The sequence below is a fragment of the Astyanax mexicanus genome, chromosome 11 (assembly GCF_023375975.1).
Source record: "Astyanax mexicanus isolate ESR-SI-001 chromosome 11, AstMex3_surface, whole genome shotgun sequence".
Lineage (NCBI taxonomy): Eukaryota > Metazoa > Chordata > Actinopteri > Characiformes > Acestrorhamphidae > Astyanax > Astyanax mexicanus.
In genome coordinates, this window is record NC_064418.1 from 34,058,097 (window position 1) to 34,075,403 (window position 17,307).

At 34.7% G+C, this 17,307-nt stretch overlaps 1 protein-coding gene across 1 annotated transcript; it reads left to right on the top strand.

Moving 5' to 3' along the window:
* Positions 1-1,565: 1,565 nt before the first annotated feature.
* Positions 1,566-15,112, top strand: tank (TRAF family member-associated NFKB activator). Its single transcript, XM_007230403.4, has 8 exons — positions 1,566-1,752; positions 4,398-4,548; positions 4,676-4,787; positions 5,717-5,829; positions 6,902-6,966; positions 7,853-7,971; positions 10,176-10,546; positions 14,675-15,112. The coding sequence occupies exons 2-8, from the start codon at positions 4,435-4,437 to the stop codon at positions 14,828-14,830; spliced, it is 1,050 nt and encodes a 349-aa protein (XP_007230465.2). The 5' UTR covers positions 1,566-1,752; positions 4,398-4,434; the 3' UTR covers positions 14,831-15,112.
* Positions 15,113-17,307: the final 2,195 nt, after the last annotated feature.

Genomic DNA, 17,307 nt, shown 5'->3' on the forward strand with positions numbered 1-17,307 from the left:
GAATATGTGTCATTTTTGGATTTGAACTGATAACCAATGTTCTTACACTGTACCTTAAAATGCACCCATTGCATCACAAAGCTTTAATGATTATCATAGAAAAGTATTAACTTAGAAAGAATAGGACATTCTTTAGGAACCACATATGAGCCTAAAACAAAAAGGGCAGCTGAATTAATGTGTGCAAAATTAAACAGACGCCTAAAAATGCTGCATTTTATTTAAATGTAATCAAGGGTTTGAGCTACTGTTGCAATATATATTAAAGCATTCGTGTTTAGCATAAGAATGTTGCTTTGCACTACTTCATTTAGCTGTTTTCAGATGGTCATCAGATGGTGATTAAAAAGCTGGTCATCCAGGCAAAAAAATATTCTATGCTGAAAAGAGTAGTTATTGGTAGTGAATGCATTTGTTTCTGGTCATGTTTTGTAATGCTGGTCAGCTTTGTGATGCTCATGCTAGTCATCCAGCATAAGCAAGCTTGGATATCTGGCATGATCAGGTGGATCATGCTTGCACACCAGCTTAACCATCATACCTAAAAGATACCCTATCCTGCGCTGAAGGGATGTAAAAAAAAAATGCTGTTTTTTTTCTCCTACAGCTTGGCCAAAAAGAGGTCGCTGTGGCATTGTTTCAATAAGCTTCTGCAATTTTACAAGATTTATTTCAATCCAGTGTTGCATTAATTTTTCACCAAGATATTGCAGCATTTATGATGGTAGAGTCTGACCATTGTTCAAAGCCTTCTCCAGCACATCTCAAAGATTCTGTTGGTTAAGGTCTGGACTCTGTGGGGGGGGGGTTAGGGTTTGGACTCTGTGGGGGGGTTAAGGTCTGGATTGTGGTCTGGAATGTGGTGAACAATCCACGTGTGAAAGTGATGTCTTTATTGACTTATTGACTTCTGAACTCTTGAATCTTTATAATTATGAACTGAAAGCTCTGCATCTTTTTTGTAATGTCAGCCATTTGTCATATTCTGCTAATAAATGCTCTAAATGACAATATTTTTATTTGGAATCTGGAAGAAGTGTTGTCCGTAGTTTTTTTTTTCCAGAGCTGTAGCTGCAATATAAAAGTGAGAGTGTGCCAGTTAGGTATGATGAGGGGATTAAAGAGGTAATGACAGTACCAGTACAAAACAGAACCTGTATAAACAAATGAAGGTATAACGAGGTATAATATATAGGTTTAAAACTTAAGGATGGTAAAGTGCATACAGTTCTTTAATAGTTATTTTAATGCAGAAAAGACTAATTTTGGAAATGCACTGATTGATAAGGGTGTCTGTAGATATTTGGACATGCTGTGTATTATTTTCAGTATTATATTGTCTGCGGCCTAACTGACATTTGCAGAAGAGGCAGCAGGCTGAAGTTAGACAAGTAGGCTGCACACACACACACACACACACACACACACACACACACACACACACACACACACACACACACACACACACACACACACACACACACACACACACACACATTCAGCACGAGGCGCTACAGCGCCGCTGATTGGCTGCGCGGCGGCAGGCGGAAGCTGCAGGGCAGTGGGGATTCCCCGAGGGAAGTTCCCAGCTCATTGTAAAACATGTCAAACGTCCATTTGTGCGAAGCACTCCATTTCCTCCCTTCTCTCTTAATGTGAAAATAAAGTTATAGAGTAGAGCGGCGGCCGGAGAGCGCGGCGGGGTCAGAGCGCTAGATTAATGTAGGTCTTTTGACCACTTTCCGACAGAAGGTAAGACTCCATTCACAGGCGGAGAGTTATAGTTCTGGCTAACCGGGCTAAGCGGCTACTAGGCTAGGTTAACTGTGTGTGTTCAGCGGTTGTTAACAACGCAGCTGAGATACTGATACGGGGGTTTAGGGTCGGTGGCGGGTTTGTCTTCGAGCTTCGAGCTAGTTAAACAGCTAATGTCGGCAGCAGAGGGGCTGGTTTACTCTTTATCTATCTATCTTCTCCCTGACGGAGCGTCCGCTCGCTGTAGTGTTTAGAAAGTTTTACTGAGCCGCCCTCATTAACTAACGTTAACTGCATTACCCGGTGTTCTGTCGAGTTGTGCTACCTTGTCAAACCGTGCTACCCTAGTGTATATTTAACTGTAAAATTCTTAAGAAGCATAATAATGGAGCATATTAGAGATGTTGGCAGTAGAAGTCCCAGTAGATGTAGCGTTAGTATATTTAGATAGCATAAACCACTGTATCATGGCAAGCAAAAAAGTAACGTTATTTTCTATAATAATTATTGTGTATTATTATTATTATTAATTTCAATTTGACTTTTTGTGCAATAACAATGAGTAAAGGGTCTTTATTGTACAAAAAAATCGAAAAACATATTTATTATTTAAAAAAAAACATGAGAAGTAATGAAAAAGTGTAGATCAGCGCATGCGCAGTGCCTTTAGGAAGCACTTATAGATCGGTAGCATAACTCGACAGAACACCTCGGAGCTCTGAGCTGCGTCCTCTCATACTGCTGCCAGCGCTAACTTCCCATATTTTATCCTAGCTAAGATAGCTTCAGCTAGTTAACTAACCTAAAAAACAGGCTCAAAAAATTGCCCACACACCTATAGGAGTTATTTGAAATCTGCTAGCTTATCTAGTTTCATAATGTAGAAAACTTAAGCTTCTCTTCATAAAATATGTTTAATAATATTTAAAATACGTTTACGTTGATAGCTTTTCTCAGTTCCTATAAAGAACACAATTTTTATAAGTATTTTAAGCTAAATTCATTTATAAAAAAGAAAAGGTTTATTTGAAATTAGAATTTGTTTATTTAAAATGAAATTGTTTCACCTACTTAACTGACTAGGTTAGCTAGTATATATATAAAAAAAAAACGAAACCTAGCTCATGACATGTTCAAAAGGTTTATTCATATAAATGTGACCTTTTCTTTTTCTACTAAATTAAATATAGAACAATGCTTATTTATATAAAGGTGACATCTTCTTATTTCTGCTTTTAAACTTAAAGAAATTAAAAATAGAACAGTGTTTTTTGTTGTGTAATACAAATTGTGAATTTGATATATTAATTAATTAAAACTATATTTTTCTGTTTTTTTTCTGGTTAGTTTGATGTTTGTTTCTAAAATTAGACACTTCGTAGTCTGGTCTGTAGAAATTTCTGCTTTGTTTGCCTTGTCATTTCAAATTATATATATATATATATATATATATATATATATATATATATATATATATATATATATATATATATATATATATAAGCCACTAAATAAAGTGACTTTGTGTAAACAGCAGTTTAAATAGGTTTACTAGGTTTAACTACCTAACAAAAGTAATGTTTACATCAGTTCAAACCTCACACACACCTCATATCAAGTTATGCCATGTTCTGCTTAGAAAACTAAATTAGACTACATTTATATTGTTACATATATATTTTTTTTATTTAAAAAAAATATATATATCAAACATACCTAGATATAGCCTACTAAATGTGTTGCCTTAAGTAAAATTCTTTAGACCAAGTTTATAGAGTAACTGGTTCACATGTATGAAAATGAACATGCTTTATCACTTAATAAAGTATCTTAGTGTTTCTGTTCGGCCTTTGTTTCTGGACATTTAAACTGTATAATGTGGTCAGTAGATGTTTGTTCTCAGTTTGCATGCAGGCTCTGCTGTAAAACTGGTTTGTCAGTAAATAAAAGGGAGCAAGGTTTATTTAACTCAAACAAATACTTTGAACTGATGTACTGATTTAAAGCAAAGTGAAACATATATAGGTTATATGAACAGCAGTATTTTTTACGCCAGTTTAGAACCCCAAACACTAGTCTTGTTCCTTGATATCATTAAATCATAACTTATGTAGAACTCTTTAAGTTTCTATGATAAGTTTCTAACCTGAAAAGAAACAATAAAAATACATAACAATTGACAAGAGCTATGATCTACACTAATTGGTCTACACTTAGCCCTAAAAACTTATTTAAAATCTGTTTTATGTGGTATAGAACAATTTTTCTATATTTATTAATCAAATCAGTACTCTGCTTTAAACAATAGTTAATTCTAAGCATTATTGTACCTAGTTAAATTACCTTTTACCAGATTAAATAAGCTTGGGACCAAATTGTTTACCCCATTTTCAACAAAAAAAAAAAACAAGTATCCCAGTGTATGCCTGACCAGAAATCACACAACTTCCGGACAGAGAAGTGACATATTTCTTGTAAACAAACTACTTACCATTCTGTACCTCCGATTTAGACAGATCACAAACCTGTACAAGCTGCAGTGCTTTCTGCTCTCATAAAAAAAAAAAAAAATTAAAATTATTTTTTTCATGTGCCATTTACTGTTTATCATGTTTGTTAATGTGTGTTTTTTATGGCCTCAGGACTCATGACAGCTCCATCCGTGATGTTACTGAAGGCATGGATCGAAAAGGCATGGACCCAAACATTAGTGATAAGCTGAACAAGGCCTATGAAGCATATCGCAATGCCTCGATTGAGAAAGACAATGCCAAAAAGGAACTGCAGCAGAAGGTTCAGTACAAACTACAATATGCATTGTTTCTCCTTTTTTTTAGTCGTTGTGTATTGTACATTGTGTAGTCAGCTTTAAAACCAGGACCTCTGAAAATCAGGACCTCTGTTGTGTGTGTTGTTATAGAAGGTGGAGTTTGAAGTGTATACTCAACAACTGGAGAGGAAGATACAAGACCAAGAGCAGCTGATTTCAGAGCTGAAAGCGCAGTTGAGTTCAGCAATAAAGCATGGGACAGGTTAGTCAGAAACTGATGTGTTTAAAAAAAAATATATATATATATATATATATATAAACAACAACTGTATAAATATAAGTGAATTACAATACTATGAAGTACATTTTCCACGCTTTTTAAGATTTAGGCTTAATCCAACTTTTTTAATAGCCAGTTAAATTAAGCCATTATTTTGTATTAGTCCCACATTATCAGTTAGTTTGATTGCTTTTTGCATTTATTGCATTTACCACGTTTGCTTAAAAGTAGAACACACAGCTAAATATCAGCATGTTTGTACACTTGCATGTTTCCTTAACTCGTATTGCAGTTTAAAAAGGGGACTAAATACATTATATATATTTAAAAAAGTGCATTTAATTTATAAAATGCACAATTTGTGTAGTAGTACGTTTCCTTTAATGAATAATAGCAGTATAGGTAGTAAAAGCAATGAAGCAGTAATTTTAATCAAGTAGTCTTGATTTGATTTATTTCTTTTTTCATTATTTCATTCAAGTTACATTAAAACATGGATAACAAAATGTTTAGTGAATTGTTTTTGTCCTTTTTATGGTGGATTTAGTGTATTATGATGATGTATTTTGCAATTGCAGTGCATTTTAGCATGTATGTTACACATTTCACTAAATGCTTTCAGATAGTAGATTTTGTTCTGAGTCCATTCACACATTGACAAAAACTGTGTGGTGTTTTAGTTCCAAATTATTATTTGGCATATCTTTCTGATAGTGTTCATTTTCATTTGGCATTACTACTTATGGATCAGATGGCATTCCCACGTTGCATTTAAACAGGTGTCTTTTGTGCAAATATATGCATCATGTTTGATTGTGTTTTTTATTTGTGATCAAGTTTGTGGTTTGTGTTTAATATGAAATGTGAATTAGGTAAAGCTTGAGGTTGAGACTGCGTGTTGTTTTTTCCAGGGGAAGTGAAATGTTGCGAGGCTGTACACCGAAAACAGGAAACAGAAAGGTTGTCACCTAGCAGTCAGTGGCCTGGCAACCCCTCCGCTTCCCACAGGACTAACCATGTCCTGGTAGGTAAATCCCCATATTGGTTGCAGAGCAGAGATTCTTATCAGTGTTTAAAAAGTTATATTCAGTTGTTTTAGGCAGGAGGAAAGCACATATTCAATAAAGCTTTTTGTAACTTGAGCATTTTGAATAGCTTTATTTTTGACGCTTTGGTAATCCCTTGGTGAAACTCCTTTTCTTGTGTGCTTGTGTGTTATGTTACTGTGACAGAGAAGTCCTCGTAAAGTCCGGAGAATTTTTGCTTGTCTTGTTTTTGGTGTGTTAGAAATTCTTTGGACATGCCTTATTTTTCAGAGAGGTGCTATCATTTGTTAGTGACCTTTATTACACAGATCCCCACACAGAACATGCAGAGCATTGTCTGACATCCTGTTACATATGAAAATATAGCCTAATAGACTGTACTTACTAAAACATATGCCCCCGCCCCCACCTTCCCTTTATTCTGATATTATTAGTAGAAAGCAGGCAGGAGATCTGATGGCAGTGCCTGAGCTGCTTTCCCACTTATCCACAGTTCAGTCGAGGGTTAAATTGTGAGAAATGTGTGAAAAAGATGTAGTTCTTTTTCTTCACAGTTTGATATCATTTCTCAGCGCTATCCGTCCATAGTGAGAATTTTTGTCTAATTGAATCCACCATGATAATTCTTTTCAATTGCTTAACACTTGTCAATATTTGAAACAACAGGGGGCGCTAGAGTATAATGATTTCAGCAGCAAGCGTTCTGTTAAACTGTAGCACCAGAGAATTTCACTTGTTTTAAAGTTTCTTGATGTGTATAAATTTCCTACAATGGACATTGCTATTAATAAGCATTTAAACGTGCACTGCAGCCTACATTGTAAATTATAGTTAAATTATAATTTGATAAATGAAATTAAATGTATACATATTAGATTAAATAACATGAAAAAAAACACAAAAGATGGTTTGTTAATCAGATAAGTACTCATTTTTAAAGTAATTTCACCCACGTTCTTTTAATACAATTGATTGTTTTTGTATTGAATTCAAAACTGGATATTTTTAATACTGTTCTGTTTTCTCGTCTTTTTTGTACAACATTTGAAGAAAGAACCCATGGAGTATAATCCGGCGCTTCCACGTACATTACCTGGCATCAGTGGCATGAAGGGGTATGTGATGCACATTTTTTATTGTCTTATTTTTGCTATATTTTTTATTCACAAAGCATCCTAAATCAGATTCTGTTAATTGTTTATGTTTCCTAGCAGACAAAATGTACTATGTAATAATAATAAATAACCAAAGCATGTCAAATATTAAAAATCTTGTTTAAGGCATCTTTATTGCTACAAAAAGTGTTCAGTTGATCCTCTGCTATCTTAGAACATGAGAAAACTCACCTCAGAGGTATAACAGCACTCTGCTTCTGAAACGCTTCGTGCACATGGCCTCGCTGGTTGTATTCTTAACACTTCTGAGGCTCGTTTCCCAAAACAGTCACAGCACAATGAATCATTATAAGATGGTAAAGCCAGTAACAGTGTGAACCGTCTGTCTGCGTTTTAGGATGATTATTATGCTGTGGTGGCTGTGGGATTTTGCTGAAGGTCTCCAATAATGTAACATATTTTAAGATGCATTGCAAATGCCAGTTTGTAAAGCCTAGATTTCTTTTTTTTGATTTCTGTCTGTACTGTATATTTAAGAGCTTGGTTGTTTCCATTTGCCCAATTTATTCTAGTATTTATTTAGTGTTTGTCTGTGCAGTTTTAGGAATACTTAATGACTGGATGTTTGGTGCATTTGTGTTATAGTTGTTACTAGCGCTTACTTGCTGAACTAGTACTTAGATATGTGTTAACTATTTATAGTAATATAAATAAAAGCCTGAACAGTACTAAATTTAGTAACACATTTCTGTTTTCTCAATAAAAAATACCAGATTATATTTAGTGCACCTTATTTTGAAGTTCTGGGTCTCTTTGTGAGGCACTGTGAGAAAACATGCAGTGGAAGTACTCAGTCAATGTGTGCCTCTTTAATTTTGTTTTTTAGCGAGGATGTTCTAGATGCTCTTCAGGAAATCCAAGGGACTTTCCAGAGGATTCAGACTCTCGCAAGGCGACAGAAAGATCACCTGAAAAAAATACACAAAGGAAATGATGCTGCCAATGGTAACATTATTTACAGTTTTTACTTTTCATTTTCTAATTCAATATTTTAGGACAAATGTCTTCATTAAACTGTTGTTGTTTGTGCTGTAGCTGAGCATGTTTTTTTTATAATTTTTTTCTTTGCTCTAATTAAATTACGGGAAATAGAAGCTGTGGAGTTAACAATTACTTTGGAAATGTCATAACAAGATTTTAGTTATTGTGTATTATCCTGTGCACAATTAAAGACAGAACCACCTGGAGCAGAGGCAAGCCGATGCAGTGTTACTGCTGATGCATCCCCTTGCCCTTTGCACTGGCTTAAAATAGAATGAACAGATGAACATGTTCAATTATCATTGCACAGTTGTGCAATTAGAAGCCCTTTTTATGATTAAGAGAAACAACATGTTCATGTAATGTAATTTTAGTTATAGAATCATGCTGAAGACTGGCAGAAAGGACAGTGTGCTTTTGCACACAACCCTGATGAGGCTTCTTCGTAGTTAACCCAGCTGTATTCCGGTGCTAAAAATGGAGTTCTACAGAGTCAGATGCCATTGAGATCAGTTATACATGAGGAAAAAAGAGTAAATCGTGAAGTAATGTTAATGTAATCAGAGGATTAACCTTTCATACAGGAGCAGCACAAATGCTTGCTATCATCACATATTTGAAAATGCACTTATTTATTGTGAAATACGTTCCGATGTGAAAGAAAGACTTGCGATTATAGCAGTTATAGACATTAGCAGCCTTCGAAAGCTTTTTCCAGACCATATTTTCCATAATATTGCAGTCAATCTCTCAAAATGATCTATTATCACCATTTCACCATTTTGTTGTTCTAAACAGGCAAATTATTAGTGTTGTAAATTATCAGTGTGCTAAACTATTGTTCATTTAGTAACGGTATGTCAAGGTTATGTCTCAGCCATAGCTGCAGCAGTTGTGGGAAAGTGATTCGCGGAGCTTTGTTTGGTGTTAAAAATGCCAGAGATGCTCGTGAATATTCAGCGTTGTGTGGCACATACATCACAGGTGTGATTCTTTTATATTTGCATACTGATTTTCTTACGTCTGAATTATGAAGGTGTGAAGACAGTGTGTTACCAGCAAAAAACACTAAGAATAGGGGTGGGCTATATTAAAAGAATAATATATTGTGATGATATTTTAAGACATTTTTACACCTGCATGGTATTTATTGCAATAATTTTACCGCTAGTATCCAAATACTTGGCCATATTTAGAATAGCAATTTCTTCTCATACATATTTTTTTTTATTTATGAATTTGTTGCGCTCATTCTCTACTTTTTTCTCTCCCAACACACATACATCAACTAATAAAATAATTAACGAGTGTTGTCATGGTGCAGTGGGCGTGTTAAAGTAGGCAATCTGCTAAAATATGAAGGTATAGTATGTGCAGGAACAGGACTAAAAACAGTGGTCTACCTAAACAGGACTGATTACACTATTTCTAATAACATTTGTAATATGCTCAGACCATCAGAGTTATCAAATCAGATCAAATATTGTTATATTGTTCTCCTCTATCTAGGAATAAATGAATTACATCCAGTCGGGATTCAGAAGCACAATCTTAGTCCAGCTAAAGACCTTAAAAGGGCTCTTGTGTTCTACCTGTTAGTTTCATGTACACACCCATGCAGGTAATGTCTCGCTTTTATAGGGTAGAATTAATTTAACGGCACATAAGGAAACACAAAGCCTACCTACTGGTGTAAGATTATAATTAATATTCTTAAGCACATTTTTTTTTTTGCTATTTATAAATTATATTTAAAGTAAATTTTATCCTTTTTTTTCTTTTGTTTAGATTATCTTTGCTAATCTTTGTTTATATGTTTTGTTGACTGCAGGTTTTTATATTGTAAATCTTAGTATTTTATTTTTTATACCTAGATATTTTGCACATTTAAATTTTTGCACTTTAAATTGTGTAGTTTAAACGTTTAAAAATTCAGCTTAGTAATATTGTGTGAACAGACTGTCATTCCAAGCATTTCACTGCAGGTCATACTGTGTATTACTATGTATGTGACAAATACATTTGAAATTGAATTGATATTGAATTGAAATAATATGATTATTAGTTTATCCATTAAACAAAAACACATCAGTCTTGTTCATGAGATTTATGAATAAAAGTTACATTTTACTACAACAGTATGTATTCTTTTGTTTTTGCTCCTGCAGAGCAACAGTTCTCCATGCCCATCCAGTGCACTGACGACACAGCTGAACAAGCTGAGGTGCCTTTCTCCTCCTGCTCAAGGTCAGAAGTCAATAACCACTTGACCCCCAGTTCCCTGGCTTCACGTGGAGTCAACCCAGAGGACGCTGGGTTTATGGACAGTATAAAATTCCCACCCTCCACAGACAGTGAATATGAGTTCCTGAATAGTGCCCCAGACAGGAACGAGGCTCTGCCTCTGCAGAGGAAAGGCCTAGTGGAGCCCATTTCCTCAGTGATGGGGGAATCATTCCCCTCATTTTCAGTCTCTTCTCCGCCGCCACATCTGCAGCCTGTGGCAGCATCACATGAAGCCATCCGTGGACCTCAACAGGTGAGAGACACACTTATATTCCTGTTCCAGTAGTTGCATGCTAGATACCAGTAAAGAATGAAAAAGGGAAAATTTGACATTTATTGTCAGGGAATAAACATGGCGCTAAAAAAAAAATCTATTATTTAAACCAAAGATAAGGATGTAGTTTATCTTTCTTAGTTTATTTTTAGTATAAATGTCACAGAGAGCATAAATAACCTTTCCCACCTACTTCCGCATATAGTACTGAAGTGAACTGAGAATGAACTTGCTGTGGGTGTAAATTATACTAATTATCACATTATTAATTACCATTAAAAGTTGTTTAGTTGAATAGTTAAAATTAAATTCATTATTAATATTAAAGATTACTGTGTACCACCTTGTTAGCTGAACTGTAGTGATTTTAAAATGGATCATGCTTTCAACTAACAGTTGATGACAAAACTACTAAACCAGACAGGAAAGTCACTGTAATTTTGTACATTGCTGTTTGCAAATATATGACATTTCTAAGCAGAGAAACTTATGTATTATGTAACTTATAAATGTAGCAATATGAGACTTATTGATATTGTGTCACCTAAAAATTCTGATCTAGTAGAACACATTTATAGTTTAAATCGTTTCTTATTTAAATGGTTGTTGTAGGTGTCTCAGAACTACATCGCTTTGTTTTGACATATGTTCCGTAAGAGATTTTTCAAAAAGAAAAATGCCTCTGGTGTATATTGGTGTAACAGTGGGGTCAACATTCAAGAATCTAACCACCAAGCACTGAACTGATAGTCTTACAGTTTAAAAGAATGAAAATGGACAGCATTGTTGACTACTTACATATCAATCAAATAGGATGTCAAATTACGGGTTATAAAAGGGTCCTGGTGATAATATAAAAATACTATGTTGTGATACTTAAGACTGTTAACAATAATTACATTATCGACTTAACAGTCATGCAATGATCGATGCTTTAATGTTTCAATAACTGCGACTCTATAAGCACTGTGTGGACTGCAGTAGATGAATAAAAAAGTATTATCATTGTCTGTGATATTTAAATGTTCCTAAAATGCCAATAATATTGTTCATCGCAATAATTTCTGGGACGATATATCATATATCGCCCACAAAACAAGTATCACTATGTTTTCGTGGCAGGTCTATTGATACTTCAAGAAGTATTGACAGCACACATTATGTCACAATATTTATGTTTTTGTTCTTAAAAGAAATAAAAAAAGGGCCAGTGATGCCACTTTTAACAATACAATCAAATCAAAACTGTATTAACATTTTACACATTGCACTAAACCCAATGCAATTAACCAGGACTATATATTTTTATTCTTGGACAAATGTCTCATACTCCAAAAGTAACAGCTTAACAGAAAAAAGGAAAAAATCTTCATTTTCAATGGCATTTAATTAAAAAATATTTAATTCCAAATTATAGTGGAGCATTTTTATAGATCCATTCATTATGAAATTAACAGGCAATAACTGTCATTTTTAAATAATGTCAAAAAGTGAAACACAACAAAAGTGGGGATACACAAGGTTTTTTGTCTGACAGCACCAATAAATGTATAAATGATAGACAATCACGCTCACATATTGTGAAATAATTACATTTCATAAACTCCAATGATATCATATTTGATGTCTAATATACAATACTAATGTTTTACTGTTTTAATAGTTTTTTATTAAGTTATTCACACATCCTCAGGGGGTACTTAATCTGCTTACTTAAAATTATGATCAAAACAGCCATGCCAATACATGATATTGCGCCAGTATTGTGTAAAGATAAAATAAACTTTGTTGTGAGCTGTGTTTTCATACATGCGCTGTATCACTCATTCATTGCAGCTCCAGAGACACATTCATTCATTCATTAAAGACATATATACATGACGGACAGTGGAGGCCACTTCTGTTGAGGTAGAAAAGCCTTTAGTGTAGACTTCTGATCCCTGTCCTCTGGACCTGCTGATTAAGAAATGTTTTTGTTACCCCCTGCTTTACCACACTTCACTGAGGGTCTTGTTAATTTGTTAATGAGATAAATCAGGTGTGTAAGGTGAGAGAAAACAAAAGGGGTAGAGTATGGTGTCATCAGGACTGTATTTGAGAACCACAGCTTTGGTGCGAGGTCCTTAATGTTTCATTACAGAACCACCTATGAAAGCACCTCCCTACAGGGACAAGCTCAAGAACTCCAAATATGGTCCTTACCCGAGAGAAAGGTTTATTTTGGTTTTCATGTGCGACAGGTGAGAGATTACATAAAAATGATTAATATAAACTGTATGTTATAAAATATTGTAATTTCTCTATAAAATATGACTTATAATATAATTATATATAATTATAAATTATAAATGATAAATATAATTAAAGCCAAAACAATGTATTTAACAAGAAAAATCCAAGGAAATCTGTATTCTGTACACATTCCCAAATAACCCTGATAAGATTTAGACATGCAGACATGGGCAAATTGCTGTGGGGATGGTTATTTACTGTCAGTTAAAGAAAACGTACGCTGTTCTGATGTTTCATGACATATTTAATAGAGCCTGATTATATTTGGACAGTATCATTTATCAATTCATGTAGGACTGAATCCTACTCCAGTGTGTTAAAAATATCACTATATATACAGCTCTGAATAAAATTGAGACCATTTAAGTTTCTGAATCAGTTTCTCTGATTTTGCTATTTATAGGTATATGTTTGAGTAAAATTAACATTGATATTTTATTCTATAAACTACGGACAACATTTCTGCCAAATTCTAAATGAAAATATTGTCATTTAGAGCATATATTTGCAAAACATGAGAAACAGCTGAAATAAGAAAAAAGATGCAGAGCTTTCAGACCTCAAATAATGCAAAGAAAACAAGTTCATATTCATAAGGTTTTAAGAGTTCAGAAATCAATATTTGGTGAAATAGCACTGGTTTTTCATGCATCTTGGCTTGTTCTCCTCCATCAGTCTTACACACTGCTTTTGGATAACTTTATGAAACTCCTGGTTAAAAATTCAGAAGTTCAGCTTGGTTTGATTGCTTGTGATCATCCATCTTCCTCTCGATTATATTCCAGAGGTTTTCAGTTTAGTAAAATCAAAGAAACCCGTAATTTTTAAGTGGTCTCTTATTTTTTTCAGAGCTATGTATATGTAGTATTTTATTTTTATAGTAATTTAAATGGGTATTTCTTCATATTTTATATTTTATACATCTTTATATTTTACCAGCCCCTGTAGAAAATTCTTGAAACACATATGTACATATATGCGTTTCTTGAGTGCTTCATATCTGCACAGGGATTCAAACTGTGCTGCTCTGTTTAAGATCTCAATTAAGATGTGCTAAGACCACAGAGAGCTGAGAATACACACATACTGTCTTTTGTTCTGTGTTGTCATACACCTTTCTGTTCTGTTCTTTTAGCTCTAGGTTACATACAGTGCGCATTCCCAAGCTCACCTGTAGAAACATCGCAGAAATTTAAATTGTAATAGTTTCCCTTAATTATGAATCCTGATATAAATTTGAGTTTATAATGTTTTCTTTTAACTACAGGCCTGGTAAGGTAAAATAGGTGTGGATCAATTAAGCTGTACATGTGTACTTGTGTAATTTAGGATACTAATAGTATCACATTAAATGTACAGGTTTAGCTTGTTCCACACTCCTTTGAATTTTTTATCTGAGTGTACTTGCCCCTTGAAAAAAGGTCAGATACAGCGGGTCAGCTACATCTTTACATAGATGGCGTTCGTTTAATTAAGGGACTTTTTTTTATTTGAGGGACCAAAAGACAGGAAATGAATGTACACACATCTGCAGACAGTAATTGCGTTAGTTATACTGGAGCCTGCAGTAGGATTTAATGTGCGCTTTAGTAGTGAAGCAAATTGTGATATTCATAAAAGTTCCAGTCCAGATTTTAACAATTCCTGTCATCTTTAAAAACAGTTGAGCTCTGGAATTGGTTGGTTATTATTGCACTTTTGTACTGAAATGTTTATTTCCCTCTTGTTAAATTGCAGTATCAGCTCTGTAACTGGTGCATTAAACACTGACCTGGTGTCTAATGTAGTGTCCTCTCTCTCTCTCTCTCTGAGCAGCCTGTGTGGAGCCCTGATCTCTCTGCTATGGCATCAAGCATGGAGTCTGCCCAGACGGCCAGCCCGGGGCAGTGTGCTTTTTGCAATGCTACTGTTCCCCAAGAACTGATATACAGCCACCTCAATTCACACTTCCAGAGCAAAGCCGGCGATTGACACAGCCAGGCACGGGGGCTGTCTACAAGCCGACGCCATGCCTTATTCATGCCTTTGTTGCCTGATCCCCCCACAAAACCAGTGCCCTGCACGGCAGTTACATTGGCTTTCATTGGGAGTGTGGTGGGAGGGGAGGTCTCCACGCTCATTTATTTAATTTGTAAAACTTTAAACGGTACATTTTGTGGCCTTCGTGACTTAATTAACCTGCGTGGATCTGAAATGTGGGACATTTGAACGCCTTTGAATTTCCTGTATAATAAAAAAAATGCTTCCATTTTATTAGATTGTATTTGTGTGATATATTTACTGTACTATAGTCCTTTTCCATGTTTTTGTTGTTTTTTTTTTCTCTAGAAAAGAGCAGATTGTTATGTTCTTCGTGTTGAGACAAGCAAATGAAACTCAAATGAGTCTACATTTCTTTAGACGCTGTAAACAACACATTGAGTAGCATGGCAGATCACGCAAGTGAATTACTGAAAAAGCATGTGGTCAGTGTTGATTTCTTTGAAGCGAAAAGTTTCCTAGCAATAACTCTCGACTTAATTTAATATCTTTAGTTTAATTTTAACCAGCTGTATAGCAGTTTCCAAGCAGAATGAGAAATAATTGTTGGGTAATTATTTTGATGTTTCATCGCCATATGGTCTTTAAGAGCAGTTTTGCACAGGTACTGAAGGTTAATTAAAACTTTATTATTACTCAGTGTATCTCTTGCGTATTTGCTGCACAATTAAATGCACAATTATCTTATTACTGATAGCATAATGTTTGAGTGCTGATCACTAATAGGCATGCATTAAGTATCTTTTTCCAACGTCTCCAGATGAGTGAACAAAAGGCATTTTAAAGGCCACTATATTTCAAAACATAAAGGAGCACATTAGTTACATTGGTTAAACAGCACTGTAAATCTGTGCTTGTAATATTAGGGACTTCTGCTCATGTGGATGAGTGCCTTGGTAATTCTTTAAAATGAAAACATGAAGGTTTCACTTACCTTTTGTTAACCTGTGTTTTTTCCCATACAGTGTGTCATATTGATAAGTGCGGTAATGCTTGAGTGAGACTAGATGTATTTTCTAATGGAGTGTTTTAGTCTGTCACCTTCCTGCAGCATTGGACTGTGGGAGTAGATCATTAGCAGCTTCGCAAACAAATGTAATAATTTTCACCAGCTCGTGTGATGATGTGCTAAGGAAATAGGGAAAATATGTGTACTGAAACACATGCGTGTGCAGTGAGGACCTTGCAGGCCCCAGGATTACTGCCTGCTAACACTTGTGCTGGGTAGATGAGCTGGTGTGAAGACTGCAAACTGGATTTTTTATTGATTCAGCGTAGGCTGCCTCGTTTGACTAAGGAGATGCCTTCAGTGTTTCTGGTGAATGTTATGCAAATGAGTTGACAGAGAAAATGGAATAGTAGAAATACGGGTGCGTGTTCAGTGCGAGCGGCAGAATATCTCTTGTTCTAATGACTGCATGAATTTAGGCAGAATAAGCAGAACATATGGCAAAGAATGTGAGATTATTTTTAAAAAGCATATAATGGAATATAACTTCAGCACTGCATCTATAAGGATTGTAGTATTCCCATGAGAATAAGTCCATGTTTACTCCATATTATTTCCAGCATATTTTCAGTTCCATATGCTTACATATGAGTCTTCAGTTTCCATGCACAACCTTTCATAGTGATGCTGTACATGTCAAGGCACTCCATGTAACATTAACACACTATATAAAATATAGCTAATCGGTCTGTAGAACTAATACTGATTATAGCTTCTTTTTTTTTAGTCCATTTTAGTAGAGCTGTCTGTATGCATGAATGTTATGGGAATGTTGTGCCTTTAAATATTTATTTTACTTCCTTTGCATGAATATGTGCACATACATCAATACATACTATTTGTATATTAGGACACCTGCTTATTCATTTCAGAGACCAGGGCTGGGTTGCACCGATTATTTATTAGTTTCAAACTATTCTTTTACTAAATCTGGTTGCTCCACAAGTTCGTACATTACGTTAAATATTAACAACTAACTCATACAAAGAGTTACCAATTGTTGCTTTTACAGGATGAAAACAAATATATAACACGTCAATCAACATGCTGCCCTTAAAACGCAGTTGTTGACCCACACAGATATTTATAATATTTATGAAATTGGTTGGTGTTGTACAGTGGATAAAACCACCGCCTGCCAGTGAGATACCATGTGGGAGACTGTAGTTCAATTCCAGGTCTGGGTAAATTTGCTGTACTACACCAATAAAAGTCCTTGGGCAAGACACCAACAATAAATTGGTCCACCTCTGTAATAGGAATAACCTTGTATGGTGCTCTGGATAAGAACATCAGCTAAACACTGTAAATGTAATGTAATGTAAAGGTAAATTATCACATCCTTAACAGCACATCTTATTGGATAATATTATTTAAACAATAATTAGATAATGCAATA